Source organism: Mytilus trossulus, unplaced genomic scaffold (assembly GCF_036588685.1).
Source record: "Mytilus trossulus isolate FHL-02 unplaced genomic scaffold, PNRI_Mtr1.1.1.hap1 h1tg000138l__unscaffolded, whole genome shotgun sequence".
In the NCBI taxonomy this organism is placed as follows: Eukaryota; Metazoa; Mollusca; class Bivalvia; order Mytilida; family Mytilidae; genus Mytilus; species Mytilus trossulus.
In genome coordinates this window covers 1,945,750-1,968,510 of record NW_026963302.1, presented here as the reverse complement: position 1 = coordinate 1,968,510, position 22,761 = coordinate 1,945,750, and the positions used below count along the sequence as shown (strand labels likewise).

Below are 22,761 nucleotides of genomic sequence, written 5' to 3'. Positions count from 1 at the left end.
ATATACGGTCAACACATTTTGACTGCTCAAATAGAACGAGTGTAGTATAAATATATTTATTTTGTCTCTGGTGCATGTTTCTTCTTATCATTGAATGTTTTTTAAGCTTTTTGACTTGCTTTCAGTAACTAAGAGATCTGTCAAATCATACTTTCTTGTTAATTTGATCTGTTGATTCAATTTGTAATGCTTTTATCTTAATTGGCGGCAATTTGTTCAATTTTTTCTGCAATTGTATTACATATAAGCCCTTATGTAAATTGATTTTGTGTTGGCCTTGTGTAGATTTCAGTAGTATTTAGTTTAGTTTAAACATATTTATTTATAGTGGATTTGGAAACAAGTTTTGCAACTTATATTAATCTCTTTCCACTTTGCGGGGGCGAGTGCTGCCTTGTAGCGGCATTAGCCTACTCTTTTTCGAAATCTACATGGGTGTCTTTAACGTGCAAGAAATATGGCTCTCTCTTAACACGGGCCAGCCATTTATCGTCCCCTTCCGAAGGACTATCATCGTTTCCTCAAGACCATACTCGCAAATGGTGTCAAGGGAGAGCCGAAAATTGAGTTCCTGAAATTTTCATCCCAAACGGGAATCGAACCAGGAACCTTTGTGCTAGTAGTCCGATTCAGTAGTATTTGCATGCTCTGGTAGTATTTGACTTCTTTTTTTGGACATATTTGCTTATTATTCTTACGTATTGAATTCAGTTCTTCTTTGTAAAACCTTTTTAAATAGCATCATTTTTAGATCATATCATTTATTTATTTTGGAATGAGTCAAGGTTTTATAAAAAAAAAAAGACAATTTCCCATTCAAATGTATTTTACAATGATGTTGAGGTGTGCGAAATATTTTCTATGCGAAGAAAGAGCTCATATTCATGCCAATAACCTATGCATATAGTGACATCATCAGGTTTTTTTTGCACTCAAGTGTCAGAAACGATTTGTTATCAAAAGTGTAATGTTAATCCTACCATCAAATCCCTCTGGACATGGCGAGTATGCTGTAAGGCCCACGTTTGTCGCGTTCCAAGTCATATTATGTGTACCAAAAGTGTATGTGTCTGTCTCAGGTGCACAGAATGTGGCATCTGCAAAAACAAACTGTTGATATAACCAATTCATTTCACTTCATGTTAGTCGGCACTTCTGTTCTAACGTGATATAACATTGAAATATCTGTTTGCTGTAAGTCTACTCTTTATTCAAACTGAAATCCTTGCAAAACAGTTTTTTTTAAACCTGAGAGATAATTAAGTTTAAAGGCTTTCTATCTTTTTATTGATAAGGACGACTGTAACTGATGAGTCCTGTCCCGATAAAGGACAATTTTGTCAGATTAACTGAATGAGAGGAAAGTCATTGTTTGATATTCTTATAAATATAATGATCTACAGAAATAAATCACCAAGTAGAGATTAAGTGTAAAGAATTCATAAAAAAAGTGGTGTTTTTTTATAGATATCTTACAGTTGAGTGTTTGTGGAAAAACATTAACTGAGCGTAACTAAAAACCTCTTGTATCCGAAATTGCGTATACGACCATCAAATTGAATAATTCTTCTGGACTTATAGACCCGTAATATAAGTCGACGTTAGATTACAGATTTTCAAGTCTTTCTAGAAATTAAGATTCAAAGAAAACACAAAAACTGACAGAACCTAGTGAAGCCCAAAAGAAGAGAGCTTTAGTGCTTTGACAGGTAAGTAAAATGTCTGAAAAAATGTCACTAGTGGCTCGACACAATGAAACATCTTTCAGGTTATCAATGTGGTTCCTTAATTAAATGTTACAGAGTTTTCTTTAAAATAGTATTTAAAACACTCAGAGAAATATATTTTTCTCTAGAACATGATTTCTAGAAGTTAAATTAGAGAACAATAAGTTATTCATGCGAAAATAAAAACAATTGTTTGATATCAGATTATTTCCTCTGGAATCTTATTAACCTCATTTGATTATTGCATAAAGATTTTATTAATATTTCATGTCATTCAACTTGATGACTGTTTCTTCAACGTATAGTAAACATTTTAAGAGGTAGAGAGTGAAAACTTTAGACTAGACAATTAAATACCAATTTAAGCATTACTCATTTAACTTCATATGACTTTTCAAATTGATATGTTATGAAGAAAACACTATTATGTAACTTAAATGACAGATATGGAATTGAAATTTGATAGGTTTTCAAGTGTGTTTTTAGGTATCGTTGAAAATGAGATGTTGAATATTGGAAAGTTATAATAGTCATGTTTATCATTTACTTTGAAATCGTCTATTTTTGTCATGATCGAGGAAAATATGGAGGCAGACCTTCTACTTAAAGTCATATGAAACGAGTGAGTGGTGAAAAATAATGTTTATCCAATTCTTGAACCAATGCATGTATATTTCCATTCTCAATTTTATATAAGGTCCGAGACCACCATTGTCGTCCCTTGATTTTCGTTGTTCACAAATATAGTCCCTAGTGTTGACAGTGGGTTACTTGCCATTAATTTTTATACCCCTTCCAAATTTATTTCTCCATGTTCACTGCCTCAAATTGCAAGAAGGGGGATGAAATTACACTGTAAAAAAATTTGGGTCCAGAATTTTAAAGGAAAGTAGTGATTTGGTCCAGCTGAAAAAGGTTGAAAATGAGCACTTCGGAAGCTGTCAAAAGATTTCAAGACGCCCTAAACATAAAATTGTCCATATTTTGAGTTAGAGACGATGAAGTTTTCTATAAATTTGATATAATTTGTCCCAAAAGTAGTACAACACACTGTAAAAGTTTCTTTGAGAAAGCGCAGGTGGGATTTTTTTTATTTTCATTTATGTTCTAAAAGAAATGCACTACGAATTAATTGTGTTCTCGGACCTAAGAGGTGAAATCTGTAAATATAGAATTTGTACTCTGGCAACTTCCCTAAATGATTTGATGGTGTCAACTTGTCAAATAGCATGAAACTAAAGGATTTAAACTTTTATTTTATAGAATTTCTGCAAAAATTAACAATTTTGGCATTTTATGGTCAAAATAGGCATTTTATAACTTTTTTCAATATTGATGCATAAATGGCATCCTGACTTTCTATCTGACAGGTTTTTATGGGTCAATATTTGTGTTTCTATGCCTTTACCTGCTTCTTTTACTTATTTATGAACTCTGAATCTACAGAAAAGAAGTTTATCTCAGATAAAATGTGCAAAATGTGTTGTATAAATGACCCTTGTCTAACGCCTTGTTTGGATGAAGGCAATAGTGGGGAGCTTGGTATATAAAATTTGATGTCCATATTACAGACCTCACTAAATTTGTATCAAATGCACTTTACAATGTCTATTGTACCTGTTCCATTTCTCATAACAAATTTCTTTTCTTCTGTAGGATAGCAAGTGGTTTAAATATAAGCCTGTTGAGAATAAATTGCATGCAAGTTTTTCCCTAAAAAGGCAAAAATCTTTGTTTCAGCCCATACTGCTTGTAAGAAAAGTTAATTGCAAGAGTCTTTTTGTGCTCAGATTTGTTGTATCATGTCACATGAGTATAGAAATGATAAAAAAGACACAAATTTTTATTTCTTATAGCCTCAATATGCATTTTTTAATGTAAATATGTAGCACACGGCCTTAATTGACCCTAAATTTTTTCCAGTCTTACTTGGCCTAAGACCCTTTTAAACTAATATGATATGTTATTTGTAACTTTTCTTTCCATTTAAAGTACTTTAAATACATATGTAAGGATTATTTATAACTAAAAAGCTTCACAAATTAAAAATTGCTGGAAAATATTACATCTTCATGTAAGGCTCCCCTTCATTGAAAAACCTGAATTTTTAGGCACAGGCTCATATAAATTTGACTTTTGAATAATTATGCCAAGTCTGATAAATCAAATGAGTACTCTATTGCTTTTAGTACATGATAAGTTATATGTTAAGGCATTTAAAAAGTATTTTTTTGCAATATTTTAATTTTTAAAGCCCCAAATGTTGATAGTTGAAATTTTTCAATTTTAACGTCAAAATTTTACACTCAAAGATGAGTATAGAACTTAACTTAATGTCTATAATGTACATCCTATTGTCATGAAACTTTGTAAGCAGTGTTATAATACATTAAGCTTTGTTCATACCAAGTTTTTTTAAGATTTGTCAACTCTTTCTACCCTATTAGGTCCGAGACCACCATTGTCGTCCCTTGATTTTCGTTGTTCACAAATATAGTCCCTAGTGTTGACAGTGGGTTACTTGCCATTAATTTTTATACCCCTTCCAAATTTATTTCTCCATGTTCACTGCCTCAAATTGCAAGAAGGGGGATGAAATTACACTGTAAAAAAATTTGGGTCCAGAATTTTAAAGGAAAGTAGTGATTTGGTCCAGCTGAAAAAGGTTGAAAATGAGCACTTCGGAAGCTGTCAAAAGATTTCAAGACGCCCTAAACATAAAATTGTCCATATTTTGAGTTAGAGACGATGAAGTTTTCTATAAATTTGATATAATTTGTCCCAAAAGTAGTACAACACACTGTAAAAGTTTCTTTGAGAAAGCGCAGGTGGGATTTTTTTTATTTTCATTTATGTTCTAAAAGAAATGCACTACGAATTAATTGTGTTCTCGGACCTAAGAGGTGAAATCTGTAAATATAGAATTTGTACTCTGGCAACTTCCCTAAATGATTTGATGGTGTCAACTTGTCAAATAGCATGAAACTAAAGGATTTAAACTTTTATTTTATAGAATTTCTGCAAAAATTAACAATTTTGGCATTTTATGGTCAAAATAGGCATTTTATAACTTTTTTCAATATTGATGCATAAATGGCATCCTGACTTTCTATCTGACAGGTTTTTATGGGTCAATATTTGTGTTTCTATGCCTTTACCTGCTTCTTTTACTTATTTATGAACTCTGAATCTACAGAAAAGAAGTTTATCTCAGATAAAATGTGCAAAATGTGTTGTATAAATGACCCTTGTCTAACGCCTTGTTTGGATGAAGGCAATAGTGGGGAGCTTGGTATATAAAATTTGATGTCCATATTACAGACCTCACTAAATTTGTATCAAATGCACTTTACAATGTCTATTGTACCTGTTCCATTTCTCATAACAAATTTCTTTTCTTCTGTAGGATAGCAAGTGGTTTAAATATAAGCCTGTTGAGAATAAATTGCATGCAAGTTTTTCCCTAAAAAGGCAAAAATCTTTGTTTCAGCCCATACTGCTTGTAAGAAAAGTTAATTGCAAGAGTCTTTTTGTGCTCAGATTTGTTGTATCATGTCACATGAGTATAGAAATGATAAAAAAGACACAAATTTTTATTTCTTATAGCCTCAATATGCATTTTTTAATGTAAATATGTAGCACACGGCCTTAATTGACCCTAAATTTTTTCCAGTCTTACTTGGCCTAAGACCCTTTTAAACTAATATGATATGTTATTTGTAACTTTTCTTTCCATTTAAAGTACTTTAAATACATATGTAAGGATTATTTATAACTAAAAAGCTTCACAAATTAAAAATTGCTGGAAAATATTACATCTTCATGTAAGGCTCCCCTTCATTGAAAAACCTGAATTTTTAGGCACAGGCTCATATAAATTTGACTTTTGAATAATTATGCCAAGTCTGATAAATCAAATGAGTACTCTATTGCTTTTAGTACATGATAAGTTATATGTTAAGGCATTTAAAAAGTATTTTTTTGCAATATTTTAATTTTTAAAGCCCCAAATGTTGATAGTTGAAATTTTTCAATTTTAACGTCAAAATTTTACACTCAAAGATGAGTATAGAACTTAACTTAATGTCTATAATGTACATCCTATTGTCATGAAACTTTGTAAGCAGTGTTATAATACATTAAGCTTTGTTCATACCAAGTTTTTTTAAGATTTGTCAACTCTTTCTACCCTATTAGGTCCGAGACCACCATTGTCGTCCCTTGATTTTCGTTGTTCACAAATATAGTCCCTAGTGTTGACAGTGGGTTACTTGCCATTAATTTTTATACCCCTTCCAAATTTATTTCTCCATGTTCACTGCCTCAAATTGCAAGAAGGGGGATGAAATTACACTGTAAAAAAATTTGGGTCCAGAATTTTAAAGGAAAGTAGTGATTTGGTCCAGCTGAAAAAGGTTGAAAATGAGCACTTCGGAAGCTGTCAAAAGATTTCAAGACGCCCTAAACATAAAATTGTCCATATTTTGAGTTAGAGACGATGAAGTTTTCTATAAATTTGATATAATTTGTCCCAAAAGTAGTACAACACACTGTAAAAGTTTCTTTGAGAAAGCGCAGGTGGGATTTTTTTTATTTTCATTTATGTTCTAAAAGAAATGCACTACGAATTAATTGTGTTCTCGGACCTAAGAGGTGAAATCTGTAAATATAGAATTTGTACTCTGGCAACTTCCCTAAATGATTTGATGGTGTCAACTTGTCAAATAGCATGAAACTAAAGGATTTAAACTTTTATTTTATAGAATTTCTGCAAAAATTAACAATTTTGGCATTTTATGGTCAAAATAGGCATTTTATAACTTTTTTCAATATTGATGCATAAATGGCATCCTGACTTTCTATCTGACAGGTTTTTATGGGTCAATATTTGTGTTTCTATGCCTTTACCTGCTTCTTTTACTTATTTATGAACTCTGAATCTACAGAAAAGAAGTTTATCTCAGATAAAATGTGCAAAATGTGTTGTATAAATGACCCTTGTCTAACGCCTTGTTTGGATGAAGGCAATAGTGGGGAGCTTGGTATATAAAATTTGATGTCCATATTACAGACCTCACTAAATTTGTATCAAATGCACTTTACAATGTCTATTGTACCTGTTCCATTTCTCATAACAAATTTCTTTTCTTCTGTAGGATAGCAAGTGGTTTAAATATAAGCCTGTTGAGAATAAATTGCATGCAAGTTTTTCCCTAAAAAGGCAAAAATCTTTGTTTCAGCCCATACTGCTTGTAAGAAAAGTTAATTGCAAGAGTCTTTTTGTGCTCAGATTTGTTGTATCATGTCACATGAGTATAGAAATGATAAAAAAGACACAAATTTTTATTTCTTATAGCCTCAATATGCATTTTTTAATGTAAATATGTAGCACACGGCCTTAATTGACCCTAAATTTTTTCCAGTCTTACTTGGCCTAAGACCCTTTTAAACTAATATGATATGTTATTTGTAACTTTTCTTTCCATTTAAAGTACTTTAAATACATATGTAAGGATTATTTATAACTAAAAAGCTTCACAAATTAAAAATTGCTGGAAAATATTACATCTTCATGTAAGGCTCCCCTTCATTGAAAAACCTGAATTTTTAGGCACAGGCTCATATAAATTTGACTTTTGAATAATTATGCCAAGTCTGATAAATCAAATGAGTACTCTATTGCTTTTAGTACATGATAAGTTATATGTTAAGGCATTTAAAAAGTATTTTTTTGCAATATTTTAATTTTTAAAGCCCCAAATGTTGATAGTTGAAATTTTTCAATTTTAACGTCAAAATTTTACACTCAAAGATGAGTATAGAACTTAACTTAATGTCTATAATGTACATCCTATTGTCATGAAACTTTGTAAGCAGTGTTATAATACATTAAGCTTTGTTCATACCAAGTTTTTTTAAGATTTGTCAACTCTTTCTACCCTATTAGGTCCGAGACCACCATTGTCGTCCCTTGATTTTCGTTGTTCACAAATATAGTCCCTAGTGTTGACAGTGGGTTACTTGCCATTAATTTTTATACCCCTTCCAAATTTATTTCTCCATGTTCACTGCCTCAAATTGCAAGAAGGGGGATGAAATTACACTGTAAAAAAATTTGGGTCCAGAATTTTAAAGGAAAGTAGTGATTTGGTCCAGCTGAAAAAGGTTGAAAATGAGCACTTCGGAAGCTGTCAAAAGATTTCAAGACGCCCTAAACATAAAATTGTCCATATTTTGAGTTAGAGACGATGAAGTTTTCTATAAATTTGATATAATTTGTCCCAAAAGTAGTACAACACACTGTAAAAGTTTCTTTGAGAAAGCGCAGGTGGGATTTTTTTTATTTTCATTTATGTTCTAAAAGAAATGCACTACGAATTAATTGTGTTCTCGGACCTAAGAGGTGAAATCTGTAAATATAGAATTTGTACTCTGGCAACTTCCCTAAATGATTTGATGGTGTCAACTTGTCAAATAGCATGAAACTAAAGGATTTAAACTTTTATTTTATAGAATTTCTGCAAAAATTAACAATTTTGGCATTTTATGGTCAAAATAGGCATTTTATAACTTTTTTCAATATTGATGCATAAATGGCATCCTGACTTTCTATCTGACAGGTTTTTATGGGTCAATATTTGTGTTTCTATGCCTTTACCTGCTTCTTTTACTTATTTATGAACTCTGAATCTACAGAAAAGAAGTTTATCTCAGATAAAATGTGCAAAATGTGTTGTATAAATGACCCTTGTCTAACGCCTTGTTTGGATGAAGGCAATAGTGGGGAGCTTGGTATATAAAATTTGATGTCCATATTACAGACCTCACTAAATTTGTATCAAATGCACTTTACAATGTCTATTGTACCTGTTCCATTTCTCATAACAAATTTCTTTTCTTCTGTAGGATAGCAAGTGGTTTAAATATAAGCCTGTTGAGAATAAATTGCATGCAAGTTTTTCCCTAAAAAGGCAAAAATCTTTGTTTCAGCCCATACTGCTTGTAAGAAAAGTTAATTGCAAGAGTCTTTTTGTGCTCAGATTTGTTGTATCATGTCACATGAGTATAGAAATGATAAAAAAGACACAAATTTTTATTTCTTATAGCCTCAATATGCATTTTTTAATGTAAATATGTAGCACACGGCCTTAATTGACCCTAAATTTTTTCCAGTCTTACTTGGCCTAAGACCCTTTTAAACTAATATGATATGTTATTTGTAACTTTTCTTTCCATTTAAAGTACTTTAAATACATATGTAAGGATTATTTATAACTAAAAAGCTTCACAAATTAAAAATTGCTGGAAAATATTACATCTTCATGTAAGGCTCCCCTTCATTGAAAAACCTGAATTTTTAGGCACAGGCTCATATAAATTTGACTTTTGAATAATTATGCCAAGTCTGATAAATCAAATGAGTACTCTATTGCTTTTAGTACATGATAAGTTATATGTTAAGGCATTTAAAAAGTATTTTTTTGCAATATTTTAATTTTTAAAGCCCCAAATGTTGATAGTTGAAATTTTTCAATTTTAACGTCAAAATTTTACACTCAAAGATGAGTATAGAACTTAACTTAATGTCTATAATGTACATCCTATTGTCATGAAACTTTGTAAGCAGTGTTATAATACATTAAGCTTTGTTCATACCAAGTTTTTTTAAGATTTGTCAACTCTTTCTACCCTATTAGGTCCGAGACCACCATTGTCGTCCCTTGATTTTCGTTGTTCACAAATATAGTCCCTAGTGTTGACAGTGGGTTACTTGCCATTAATTTTTATACCCCTTCCAAATTTATTTCTCCATGTTCACTGCCTCAAATTGCAAGAAGGGGGATGAAATTACACTGTAAAAAAATTTGGGTCCAGAATTTTAAAGGAAAGTAGTGATTTGGTCCAGCTGAAAAAGGTTGAAAATGAGCACTTCGGAAGCTGTCAAAAGATTTCAAGACGCCCTAAACATAAAATTGTCCATATTTTGAGTTAGAGACGATGAAGTTTTCTATAAATTTGATATAATTTGTCCCAAAAGTAGTACAACACACTGTAAAAGTTTCTTTGAGAAAGCGCAGGTGGGATTTTTTTTATTTTCATTTATGTTCTAAAAGAAATGCACTACGAATTAATTGTGTTCTCGGACCTAAGAGGTGAAATCTGTAAATATAGAATTTGTACTCTGGCAACTTCCCTAAATGATTTGATGGTGTCAACTTGTCAAATAGCATGAAACTAAAGGATTTAAACTTTTATTTTATAGAATTTCTGCAAAAATTAACAATTTTGGCATTTTATGGTCAAAATAGGCATTTTATAACTTTTTTCAATATTGATGCATAAATGGCATCCTGACTTTCTATCTGACAGGTTTTTATGGGTCAATATTTGTGTTTCTATGCCTTTACCTGCTTCTTTTACTTATTTATGAACTCTGAATCTACAGAAAAGAAGTTTATCTCAGATAAAATGTGCAAAATGTGTTGTATAAATGACCCTTGTCTAACGCCTTGTTTGGATGAAGGCAATAGTGGGGAGCTTGGTATATAAAATTTGATGTCCATATTACAGACCTCACTAAATTTGTATCAAATGCACTTTACAATGTCTATTGTACCTGTTCCATTTCTCATAACAAATTTCTTTTCTTCTGTAGGATAGCAAGTGGTTTAAATATAAGCCTGTTGAGAATAAATTGCATGCAAGTTTTTCCCTAAAAAGGCAAAAATCTTTGTTTCAGCCCATACTGCTTGTAAGAAAAGTTAATTGCAAGAGTCTTTTTGTGCTCAGATTTGTTGTATCATGTCACATGAGTATAGAAATGATAAAAAAGACACAAATTTTTATTTCTTATAGCCTCAATATGCATTTTTTAATGTAAATATGTAGCACACGGCCTTAATTGACCCTAAATTTTTTCCAGTCTTACTTGGCCTAAGACCCTTTTAAACTAATATGATATGTTATTTGTAACTTTTCTTTCCATTTAAAGTACTTTAAATACATATGTAAGGATTATTTATAACTAAAAAGCTTCACAAATTAAAAATTGCTGGAAAATATTACATCTTCATGTAAGGCTCCCCTTCATTGAAAAACCTGAATTTTTAGGCACAGGCTCATATAAATTTGACTTTTGAATAATTATGCCAAGTCTGATAAATCAAATGAGTACTCTATTGCTTTTAGTACATGATAAGTTATATGTTAAGGCATTTAAAAAGTATTTTTTTGCAATATTTTAATTTTTAAAGCCCCAAATGTTGATAGTTGAAATTTTTCAATTTTAACGTCAAAATTTTACACTCAAAGATGAGTATAGAACTTAACTTAATGTCTATAATGTACATCCTATTGTCATGAAACTTTGTAAGCAGTGTTATAATACATTAAGCTTTGTTCATACCAAGTTTTTTTAAGATTTGTCAACTCTTTCTACCCTATTAGGTCCGAGACCACCATTGTCGTCCCTTGATTTTCGTTGTTCACAAATATAGTCCCTAGTGTTGACAGTGGGTTACTTGCCATTAATTTTTATACCCCTTCCAAATTTATTTCTCCATGTTCACTGCCTCAAATTGCAAGAAGGGGGATGAAATTACACTGTAAAAAAATTTGGGTCCAGAATTTTAAAGGAAAGTAGTGATTTGGTCCAGCTGAAAAAGGTTGAAAATGAGCACTTCGGAAGCTGTCAAAAGATTTCAAGACGCCCTAAACATAAAATTGTCCATATTTTGAGTTAGAGACGATGAAGTTTTCTATAAATTTGATATAATTTGTCCCAAAAGTAGTACAACACACTGTAAAAGTTTCTTTGAGAAAGCGCAGGTGGGATTTTTTTTATTTTCATTTATGTTCTAAAAGAAATGCACTACGAATTAATTGTGTTCTCGGACCTAAGAGGTGAAATCTGTAAATATAGAATTTGTACTCTGGCAACTTCCCTAAATGATTTGATGGTGTCAACTTGTCAAATAGCATGAAACTAAAGGATTTAAACTTTTATTTTATAGAATTTCTGCAAAAATTAACAATTTTGGCATTTTATGGTCAAAATAGGCATTTTATAACTTTTTTCAATATTGATGCATAAATGGCATCCTGACTTTCTATCTGACAGGTTTTTATGGGTCAATATTTGTGTTTCTATGCCTTTACCTGCTTCTTTTACTTATTTATGAACTCTGAATCTACAGAAAAGAAGTTTATCTCAGATAAAATGTGCAAAATGTGTTGTATAAATGACCCTTGTCTAACGCCTTGTTTGGATGAAGGCAATAGTGGGGAGCTTGGTATATAAAATTTGATGTCCATATTACAGACCTCACTAAATTTGTATCAAATGCACTTTACAATGTCTATTGTACCTGTTCCATTTCTCATAACAAATTTCTTTTCTTCTGTAGGATAGCAAGTGGTTTAAATATAAGCCTGTTGAGAATAAATTGCATGCAAGTTTTTCCCTAAAAAGGCAAAAATCTTTGTTTCAGCCCATACTGCTTGTAAGAAAAGTTAATTGCAAGAGTCTTTTTGTGCTCAGATTTGTTGTATCATGTCACATGAGTATAGAAATGATAAAAAAGACACAAATTTTTATTTCTTATAGCCTCAATATGCATTTTTTAATGTAAATATGTAGCACACGGCCTTAATTGACCCTAAATTTTTTCCAGTCTTACTTGGCCTAAGACCCTTTTAAACTAATATGATATGTTATTTGTAACTTTTCTTTCCATTTAAAGTACTTTAAATACATATGTAAGGATTATTTATAACTAAAAAGCTTCACAAATTAAAAATTGCTGGAAAATATTACATCTTCATGTAAGGCTCCCCTTCATTGAAAAACCTGAATTTTTAGGCACAGGCTCATATAAATTTGACTTTTGAATAATTATGCCAAGTCTGATAAATCAAATGAGTACTCTATTGCTTTTAGTACATGATAAGTTATATGTTAAGGCATTTAAAAAGTATTTTTTTGCAATATTTTAATTTTTAAAGCCCCAAATGTTGATAGTTGAAATTTTTCAATTTTAACGTCAAAATTTTACACTCAAAGATGAGTATAGAACTTAACTTAATGTCTATAATGTACATCCTATTGTCATGAAACTTTGTAAGCAGTGTTATAATACATTAAGCTTTGTTCATACCAAGTTTTTTTAAGATTTGTCAACTCTTTCTACCCTATTAGGTCCGAGACCACCATTGTCGTCCCTTGATTTTCGTTGTTCACAAATATAGTCCCTAGTGTTGACAGTGGGTTACTTGCCATTAATTTTTATACCCCTTCCAAATTTATTTCTCCATGTTCACTGCCTCAAATTGCAAGAAGGGGGATGAAATTACACTGTAAAAAAATTTGGGTCCAGAATTTTAAAGGAAAGTAGTGATTTGGTCCAGCTGAAAAAGGTTGAAAATGAGCACTTCGGAAGCTGTCAAAAGATTTCAAGACGCCCTAAACATAAAATTGTCCATATTTTGAGTTAGAGACGATGAAGTTTTCTATAAATTTGATATAATTTGTCCCAAAAGTAGTACAACACACTGTAAAAGTTTCTTTGAGAAAGCGCAGGTGGGATTTTTTTTATTTTCATTTATGTTCTAAAAGAAATGCACTACGAATTAATTGTGTTCTCGGACCTAAGAAATAGTCCTCTGTGCACGATTTTCTAATTTTTTACGCAAATTATATCGTAAAATCGTCATTTTTTTTCTCTCTGCAAATTATGATTTAACAGATATGGCTGCTCATTAAATGCCGTGTTTGAAGCCAAAGTTTACTAATTGTCATCTTATAGTAAACAAATAACAAAAAGCATGGATATTGAGAACATGTTTAACATGTACAATCAGATACTTGTTTATTTTTATGAAAGGTCCATGCGTATTGCGATCAACGGATTTTTACGAGGAGGGTTACGCTCAGGTCACTATGCATACGGAAAATATGTCGGCGAATTGCTTCTTGGGAGCAATTAAACATAAGTAAACTTCTTCTTAATGTGGACAAATTAAAGAATTTTCCTCAGAAAAAAGTATATATACATAAGTTGTATAATGAAAACTATCCATTTAGTTATAAAAAACATATGCATAATTTTTTTTATTTGAGGTTTCTTATGACTTTAAGGTAGTATCCTAAAGTTCACTAGTATGATTTTGATATACATGTTATGAATCTTTGAATTTGGGGTCATTTAATGACATAAATAAAACAAAATATATCTTAAAGTAAATTTAAAGCACTAAGAATCATGTTTTTGTATTTGCATTTGAGAAAGTTATACATTAATTCTACTTTATATAGAGTCGACAAGTAGTGGTTCACAATAACTATTCATTGGAATACCCACTATCTGCGGAAACATCATGCAACCAACGCAATATTTGTGTTGTCAATTAAAAAGTCAAGGATTTAAAAAAAATCCATCGTCAGTTTATTTGTTTAGGAAATCAGTGCGGATATTCAGAAAATGATATGTAAAAAAAGTCTTCATTACATAAAACAAGGAATTTGTATATACGTATCAATTCAGCATGAAAAATAGTAGTGCAAAACGTAACTAAAATGTGAAGATTGTAAATAAACTAATCATAGATATCAGAATAAACATTTTGTATTTGAGCCAGATGCGTGTTTTGTCTACAATAAAAAAAAGTTAAAAAGCAAAATACAGTATGAAGTTGAAGAGCATTGAGGACTAAAAGATCCTAAAATATTTTCAAAATACGGCTTTGTTAATTAACTTTTGTTGCGTCTTGATATGACGTTCAATTAAACATAAAGCAACACTGGTTAGATTGGTGAATTAACAAACCCACTATTTAAATTGTTTTTGCTTTAATTTTTGTTTTGGTTTCATCGTTCCTGTAAATACAAATCCAGAAAACCAAATATGGTTTCAACAAATCATTAGCCATAGCTTCAATTGGCATGCCTCGTATAATGATTTGTTTTAAATTCGCCCTTGATAAATTTAAAACAATTGCTAAATAAGGTGGTAGGTCCCTTGGCCAAACTGGCCTGAGTTTAATTTATATTTTTGATTTGGGTCTGATTGGTAATGAAGGTCCTCACTTTGTGAGTTATTTATACTCCTTTACCTTTTAATTTATTTCTTAAAGGTTCGAAACAGGGATTAAAACACGCAAAATTTTTAAAGTGATTTGTTTATTGAATAGCTTCGTTACTAGTGACATACACACCTGTAGGGGTTAAACCAAATTAGTAACGTCCTACCTGCATCAAAAACCGTAGTTTGAATGGTTTTAGAATAACTGGACTTTTCATCTAGCTGAATTTCACATCTGATTTTGGTACTGTATAATAGCTCATCGACTATGACCTTTACTCCTCCTTTGTATTTTTCATGTCTTGCATCTTCAAAAAAAATATTATCAAAACTATGATTATATTGGTACAAACAAACATGACTTCTCTTCTTCTATGACTTGCGTATCGCAACTTTCAATTTGTTATTTGAGGTTTTTCACGACGCTTTGTTATATATTTGAATGGCGATTACACAATAACGACTGAAATGATAAACAAAACAAAGTTCGAATGTTTATACCTTCGTAGTGTATGATTAGCAACATGCAACATAAACTGTTTCTGGAAGCTGTATTGTACTCTGTACCATTTAGTTATATAAATTATACAAATATAAAGGCTGTATTTCGGTGGGCCTATTAATTTTCACTTTTATATGCTTTTAAACTTTGACTTGATAGAAATAAGAGGTCAAATAATAGTTTTGTCATGTTTTGTTGCTATTGTTACTCCTCAAATGTGAAATTCATTTTAAATCCTGACCACTTACTACGCAAGACATGTCAAGGGAAACTGAAATCATATCGTGTAAAAATTAAATGTTTTATCAAATTGGAGACTTATGATGCCCTTATGAGCACTACACTATTAAATATATTTTGTTAATAAACATTAAATTTTGAAGTTGTAGCACTTACCATATATGCTATTCCCATAAAGTTTAAATGTAGCATTTAGCTGATTGGTGATATTAGGACTAAGTTCGCATGAAATTTCGGTTCCATTTCCTTTCACCAATGTTGCGGGGTTTGCTAACAGTCTGAGAGAGTAAACGACGATATCTCCACTTGAAATTCCAGTTTCATTTCCAACATTAACTATGCACTTTAAAGTACCTGTAAATATAAATATTAGCATTTGACTTCTTTTACATTCGTCATTTCGGGTCATTTTAAAGTTTACTATGCGGTATAGGTTTTGCTCATTGTTGGGAGACTTATGGTGACATATAGTTGCTGACTTATATGTCATATGGTCTTTGGCGAAGAGTTGAAACGATAACAATTATAACGTATTTGTTTTCTGAGTTTTATACATATAGCCACTGTAGATTCATTATTATTCGTTAGACACCAATTTAGTGGATTCATGAGTATAGGTGAACCATGAAATTAAATGTTCAACGAAAACAAATGACATATATGCATGCATAACGACTTTAAATATCAAAGAACATGCAAGTTTTCATTAATCCACGAAAACTATCACCCGCGGACACATATTTTTATTAATATATATGACCATTGAAGTATTAAGACTTTTCTTACTAACGTCCATCCTGTAGCATATATAATTTGTGAAATACATTCGTTGTCAGATTTCTTTTTTATCATATTCCATAAATCTCTTCAGCATCTACAATATTTTTTTTATTTCTTTTTATTTGATCATAAAGTTTAATATATTTCTTATCGAATGTAATGGTTAAAGGATCAATGTAAAATGAATTCAGAGAAGAAAATAGTTTTATGAACACCACTTTTTTCTCACCTGTATCTCTTGGGTTCGTATTTCTCACTGACAGTTCAGAAAAATTCGTGGTTGAATCTATTTGAAATCGAGACGACGGTAATGGGAATATTTCTGCGTCATTCAATGTCCATTTGTATACTACTTCATATCTATCGGACTTTGTATTTGCCACACAGCGAACAGTAAGAGGGTTTCCTTCAATCGCCGAAAGTTGTCCATTGGCGCCAATTTTAATGTCGCTTTTTAACTGAACTGCAAATTAATGAAACATATTTTGAAAAATTATCAATAAGTTTAACAAGAATAAACAGCTTTAAAATCAGAAATAGAATAGCTGCAATATTTGTTTTAAATTTGATAAACTTATTATTTTCAATCATTCGTATAATTACATATGCGTGATCTATGTCGTTCTGCGGACATAAATATTATCACAAGTTTTAGCTTTCTTAAAAGCTATGGACTGCTTCGCTCTACACTAATTTAAGGCTACATGTGCGCATGTGGTTGTTAAATTAGTATTGAAAATGTCGTATCTTTAGATATTGACTGATATAAAATCGATGTACTTTAAGAGTGTGCGTTATACACCCATGCTTTAAAAAAAAAATCTTGTCGCAAATTAAAACAATTATAAATTTAGACACAGCTCTTAAAGTGTGCCTTTCTGGAGGTGTGCCTATATTGTCAGAAATTATAAATACAAAGCAAATCGTGCAAATTACAGAGTAACAAAACAAAAAAGCACGTATTAATAGTTGATATTTCAATATTGAATATATCTGTGAATTGTATGCATCATAAAACGAACATGAAATAATGACAGTTGATCGAAATTGAAATACATATAGTAAATTGTCCGGCATTTGATGTTTTATCTCATTAAAGCAAATAGCTGTTGCTGTATCTTAGCCTCATTATAGTGCAACCAATCAGAATCTATATGTGATAAGTAATTTATTCAATATGGCGTTTATTTCGACTGAAACTAATAGCTCTGCACCGTGATGCGAGGCAATTAAAACGAGTTATATATAAGTAATTAATTTAAAAAAAAAAATTTATCGGGCAGGCAACAAACAAATATATCAACTTTTGCTTCATTTAAATTGATCTACTTTTTCCATGATTATATCTTGCGCAAATTCATCTTAATCGAATAAAAACATTATTATTGTATACCCAATTTGGCGAAATTTTGAAGAAATTGTATGTACATGTTCCGGACCATAGGAGTATTTGGACCATACGCGTATGGTCATGACCATATGGGTATATACTCATATGGTCCGACCGTACGCGTATGGTCGGGGTTATTAACACTCTGTTACAGTTAACTTTAAATACGTCTCAACTCTTCATATGGTATGACTGTTCATTAAAAAGACGCTATCATATATGTAATTTTATATTAATTTATATAATCATTACAAAAAGATTAGCTAAAACAAATTAAAAGTTTCAAATAGTTAATTTTATTAACTTGTCAAAACATATTTTATACAAATGGTCATTGCCGATGGTCATTACCGATGGTTATAACCGATTTTTTTAATAACGAGTGAATGGCAATATGTCCACTTGAAAAAATATTTCCAAAAATTTCTTAACGAACTGTTACACAAGAAGTCAATTGAAAGTAACACATTTATTTAAGTTGTCTAGTGAATATGGTGTATTGCAGTCGTGTTACGATATTTGAGATCTAGAGCTTCTTCAAACATCGTAGATATTATTATATCGGAATGTCCCAAGACCTCGGTATCACTGTACGCAGCTGCAAAAGGGATTTTCATTCGCAAACAAAAGATGTAAATGAAAATGATTGTGCACAACAAGGACTAGTAAATGCAAAAAATCTATGATACCGTGTGGAATTAACTGTCACCTCAAGCCTACATGCAAGAATGTAATTACCGATAAAAACTAACTAGGGCATCAATATTTAATTTTAACGTAGTCTTTGAATTATAAAATTAATACATTGTCATGTAACCATCATTGCTTTTTTATATAGTTTTTGTATTGATACGTTTATTATGTAATTTAAAAAAAAATACCTATATGGTCCAAATACTCATATGGTCCGGCCCGTTAATAACCAAATGAGTATAATACTCATATGGTCCGACCATACGCGTACGGTCGGACCATATGAGTATACGCATATGGTCATGACCATACGCGTATGGTCCAAATACTCATATGGTCCGGAACATACACTTTGAAGAAAACCACCTGGTTTGATTCATCTTAAAACATGTTCTTATAGATTAAATTCGGAAGCTGTTGCCAAATTGGATAGAACTTGAATACGCTGTATGTTTATCTACCGCTATTTCCCGTACATATACCTGATATATAACACACTCTTAAAGATGCGATTGCCCTACAAGTATTTTAAAAGAAAACGTATAGGCTAAGTCCATTAAACTTATGGATGTCACACTCAATTTCTATCCGCCATTTTATATACTAAATTGAATTAAAATCCTTAAACTCCTTAGTTAATGAAAAAAATACTTTGTCTCAAAATACTTCGTAGACGATCTGCCGATTCGACGAATTCCTTGCTATCCCGTTTCTTTATCTTAAATTTCCTTTCTACTGTACATTATTAAAATAGTCTTATCTAAAAGACAAGAACGTTGGTAAAAAAAAAAAGCTAGTAGTCATACATATGAAAATATGTTTACTTTTATGTGCATGAAATCATACAAACCAGGTGTTCCCTCGCAAATGTAAAAATATTCTTTTTCACATTTTTCGTCATTCCATTTTCCAAGTTTGTTCGGCTCCATGAATATATTTCCGCATTTTTCCTAGTGTAAAAAACAACTTCATATACCATCAGATATATACACATCAACCTTCATGGTTCTAAAGTCTTTTTTTGAAATAATATCAAAACTTTATTGTCTTATATCAGCATATTCTAAAAAAAAATGGTTTTTATACCATGTTTTGTATATATATATCTTATATTTCAAACTGTTATCAAGATGAAATTACAAAGAATAACAATTGATTTTATTAATGTTCTTTTAAAGCTGAAAATATTCAAATATTTGTAATTGTAATACACTTTAAATTTATGATTTTCTTTCCTCTAACATCGTTCACTTTGCTTTACTTAGGAATTTAAAGTTTCTTTTTGTATATTCATTAGGGTGTAAAAGCGTTGACATAATATATATGTTGAGACGCGCTTCATTCTAAAAACGTACGCACTATCAACGCTTTTACAACCCTATAATTCAAATTCAATACTTATGATTATAATTTTTTGGTGAAAACACGATTTCTATCATATTTTTTTCTTTTTATTTAGCTGTGCAATTTTTTTGTGGAAGCTCGTGTCATCATGAATGTTATTATTCATTTTGATTTCAGAATGACACGAGTTTCATGTCAGCCAATCATAATATAGCGTATTAAAGTGTAATGAACATGTTATTATTACCTTTTTTTTTTATTTCCTATACAAACTATAACTGATGTATCCATGTGTTGACTATTTTATTTATTATGTCTGTTTAGTTCACGCTTCATTGTAAATAAAACGGAATTTGATGAAATTGTCGTATAAAGTGAGAGGTTTAGCGCAATAAAACCAGGTTTAATCCACCATTTTCTACATTTAAAGAGCATGTACCAATATGGAATGTGACAGTTGTTGTCCATTCGTTTTTGATGTGTTTTGTCATTTGATTTTGCCATGTGATTAGGGACTTTCTAATTGAATTTTCCTTTGAGTTCAGTATTTTGGTGATTTTTTTTACTTTTTACAAAGATGTAGGTCCGGTAAGGGCCGATTTTGGCCTCAAATTTCAGGTTCATCTAACGAAAGATTTGGACACTTTTTAAACGCTTGAATGTCTATTTCAATTGATTTAATAAGTTTATGTGAAAGATTTAAACTATTTTAGTCATTAAAAACGCTCCGATTGAAGCTTAAATATGAAAAATCTATCAAATTTGCCAAAAAAGTAACTTTTCAGATGGTTTTTGTCAAAAACGAAAGTGGCCGCATCCGTGTTCATCCTCAAACTTTAAATATATTATATATTATCATCAAATACAACTTACATTTTTTAAATATAATGAATAAACACGAATGCGGCCACTTTCATTCAAGACCGAAACCGTCTAAAATTTAACTTAATGCTAAAATTGTGAAGATTTCAGTAATTTAGCATGACTTAATGATGCTAGTACCCGATATATGTGCATTATATTGTCAAAAAAAGCCTATATTCATGTAGCAGAATCATTTTACTTCCCAATAAAAAGCAGAAAGATTACATTTTCTCAATTTTGTTAAACTGCTATATTTTGAGGCCAAAAAGGAGTCTTACTGAACCTACTTCTTTCAGACATACCATAGCCATGCCTCTATCATGCATCAAGTAAAAGTAAGAAAAAATCAGTCTGTCACTTACGTCTTCGCTGTTTGGTTCATCCGGGTTCTCGTCTCCATAATCCTTCATTTTATACCAGTTTTCATAGGAGACATTTGTTCCATCCACCCAATTGAAGATACTTAGATTATATGGATTTCTTGATAAGCCTATCCACACTCGTGCTGTTTCTTCGAAACTAACAGATGAAATGAATTCATTCACAAATTCTAAAAATAACAGTAAAATTTTACATAATAATAGATGTAATGTTACGTACCAGAACACATTATTGTAAAAGCCAATTAGCACCTTAAGCAAACCTTTTATCGTTTTAATTTGATGTCATCTTATTAAGAGCAAACTATTTGAAATCCAAATAGCACCGTTCGAACAGTTCAAAAACAGATGTTTTTGACTATTATTACATGTTCTTTATTGGTCATAAAGCTGTTCAATTTGTTCTGTACTTATACATCTTTAAGTTCTAGTTAGTTTCAATACATGTATATGTGAATTATCAGATAATGATAATACCGATAATGAACAACACAAAATTCAATATATCATTACCGTTGCCTCAATTTGATAGCACCTACTTTGTTCTCCTAGACTTTTGATAGTAATGAGTTTGTCGTTAACTTTTGTACACTCTTCCTTTGCTTGTGACCAGCTCGACTTCTTATGAACGAGGTTGTAACAGTGTTCTTCTAAGAATAAAAAAAAATATATTCACATAGACAATGTAATATTCTACATCTTTTTGTAATAATGGTGATGATGATTATGATGATGATTATGATAATGATGATGACCAATAAATATACTACTCATACCTATTATTAAGTTCTAGATTATAGAACTTTCTTTTTATTCAAAAGTTTATCTTTCGAAACTGCTTTAACTTTGAGTGGTCACTACTTTTACGTATTATTATCATGGTTTTATGTTGCGATCACAATACCACAATTCCAAACTAAATCCCAATTCTATATTCTATTTTTAGCATTTCACCTGTGATGTCACTTTTGTGGCGTTTTTGTCGTAAATAAATGGCAGCTGTCCATTGTTATTCAATGGTTTACATGTTTTAATGAACTATTATGTATTTCTCTGTCATGGGTTTTCTTACGTTTATTTGTACTGTAGTCTTGTCACTTAATGTTGTCATTTTTATGGTGTTATTTTACATTTACGCTGGAGGTTTAGCTAGCCATAAAACACGATCCAACCCACCATGTTTTCTTGAATTTCATGTACCCAGTCAGGAATACGGCAGTTGTTATCAAATATTACGTTTCGGTGAATGTTGGCATTTGTTCTTGTAGCAGTTAAGTGTTCTGTTGTTCCGTTGTTTTTCTATTAAACTTGATGTGTTTCTTGCGGTTTTGGTTATCTTAATCGATATATGACTATTTAACAGCGGTATTCTACAGTACAGTTGATTTTATCCAAAAAGGAAAAAAAAACATATTTACTACTAACAAATACAAAATAAGAAAACAAACTTACTGAATTCTGTAAATCTAGAAGTACAATGCGAATCAATGATGACATCTTTTGTTGCTCTCCATATTCTTCCACTCAAATCATCTAACGTAAATAAAAATAGGTGTAAGATGTTACAAGTCATAAACATAAGATGAGGATTAATGAAGGGTCATCTACATAAAAAGATGCAAGACATCTAATCCCGTTTGCCGCCGTCTGAGATGAAGAGTCATGATGTTATGACAGTTAGTTTTTACACATCGGTATTCCTACATAGTAAATGAACGATTAATTGCCGCTATCGTGTTTAAGATAGTGAGTACAGCCATAC

The 22,761-nt window shown here is 31.0% G+C and overlaps 1 protein-coding gene across 1 annotated transcript in view; it reads right to left on the bottom strand.

The window, feature by feature from the left end:
- Positions 1 to 22,761, bottom strand: part of LOC134700340 (adhesion G protein-coupled receptor L3-like) — a 59,298-nt gene that overhangs the window by 31,064 nt on the left and 5,473 nt on the right. The window contains exons 3-10 of the mRNA XM_063561697.1: positions 22,452 to 22,532; positions 21,539 to 21,649; positions 20,982 to 21,169; positions 19,262 to 19,361; positions 16,558 to 16,791; positions 15,705 to 15,902; positions 14,974 to 15,114; positions 981 to 1,097 (exon numbers count right to left, since the gene is read on the bottom strand). Of these exons, the coding sequence (XP_063417767.1) occupies positions 981 to 1,097; positions 14,974 to 15,114; positions 15,705 to 15,902; positions 16,558 to 16,791; positions 19,262 to 19,361; positions 20,982 to 21,169; positions 21,539 to 21,649; positions 22,452 to 22,532 (1,170 nt within the window). The remainder of the gene's footprint in view (positions 1 to 980; positions 1,098 to 14,973; positions 15,115 to 15,704; positions 15,903 to 16,557; positions 16,792 to 19,261; positions 19,362 to 20,981; positions 21,170 to 21,538; positions 21,650 to 22,451; positions 22,533 to 22,761) is intronic.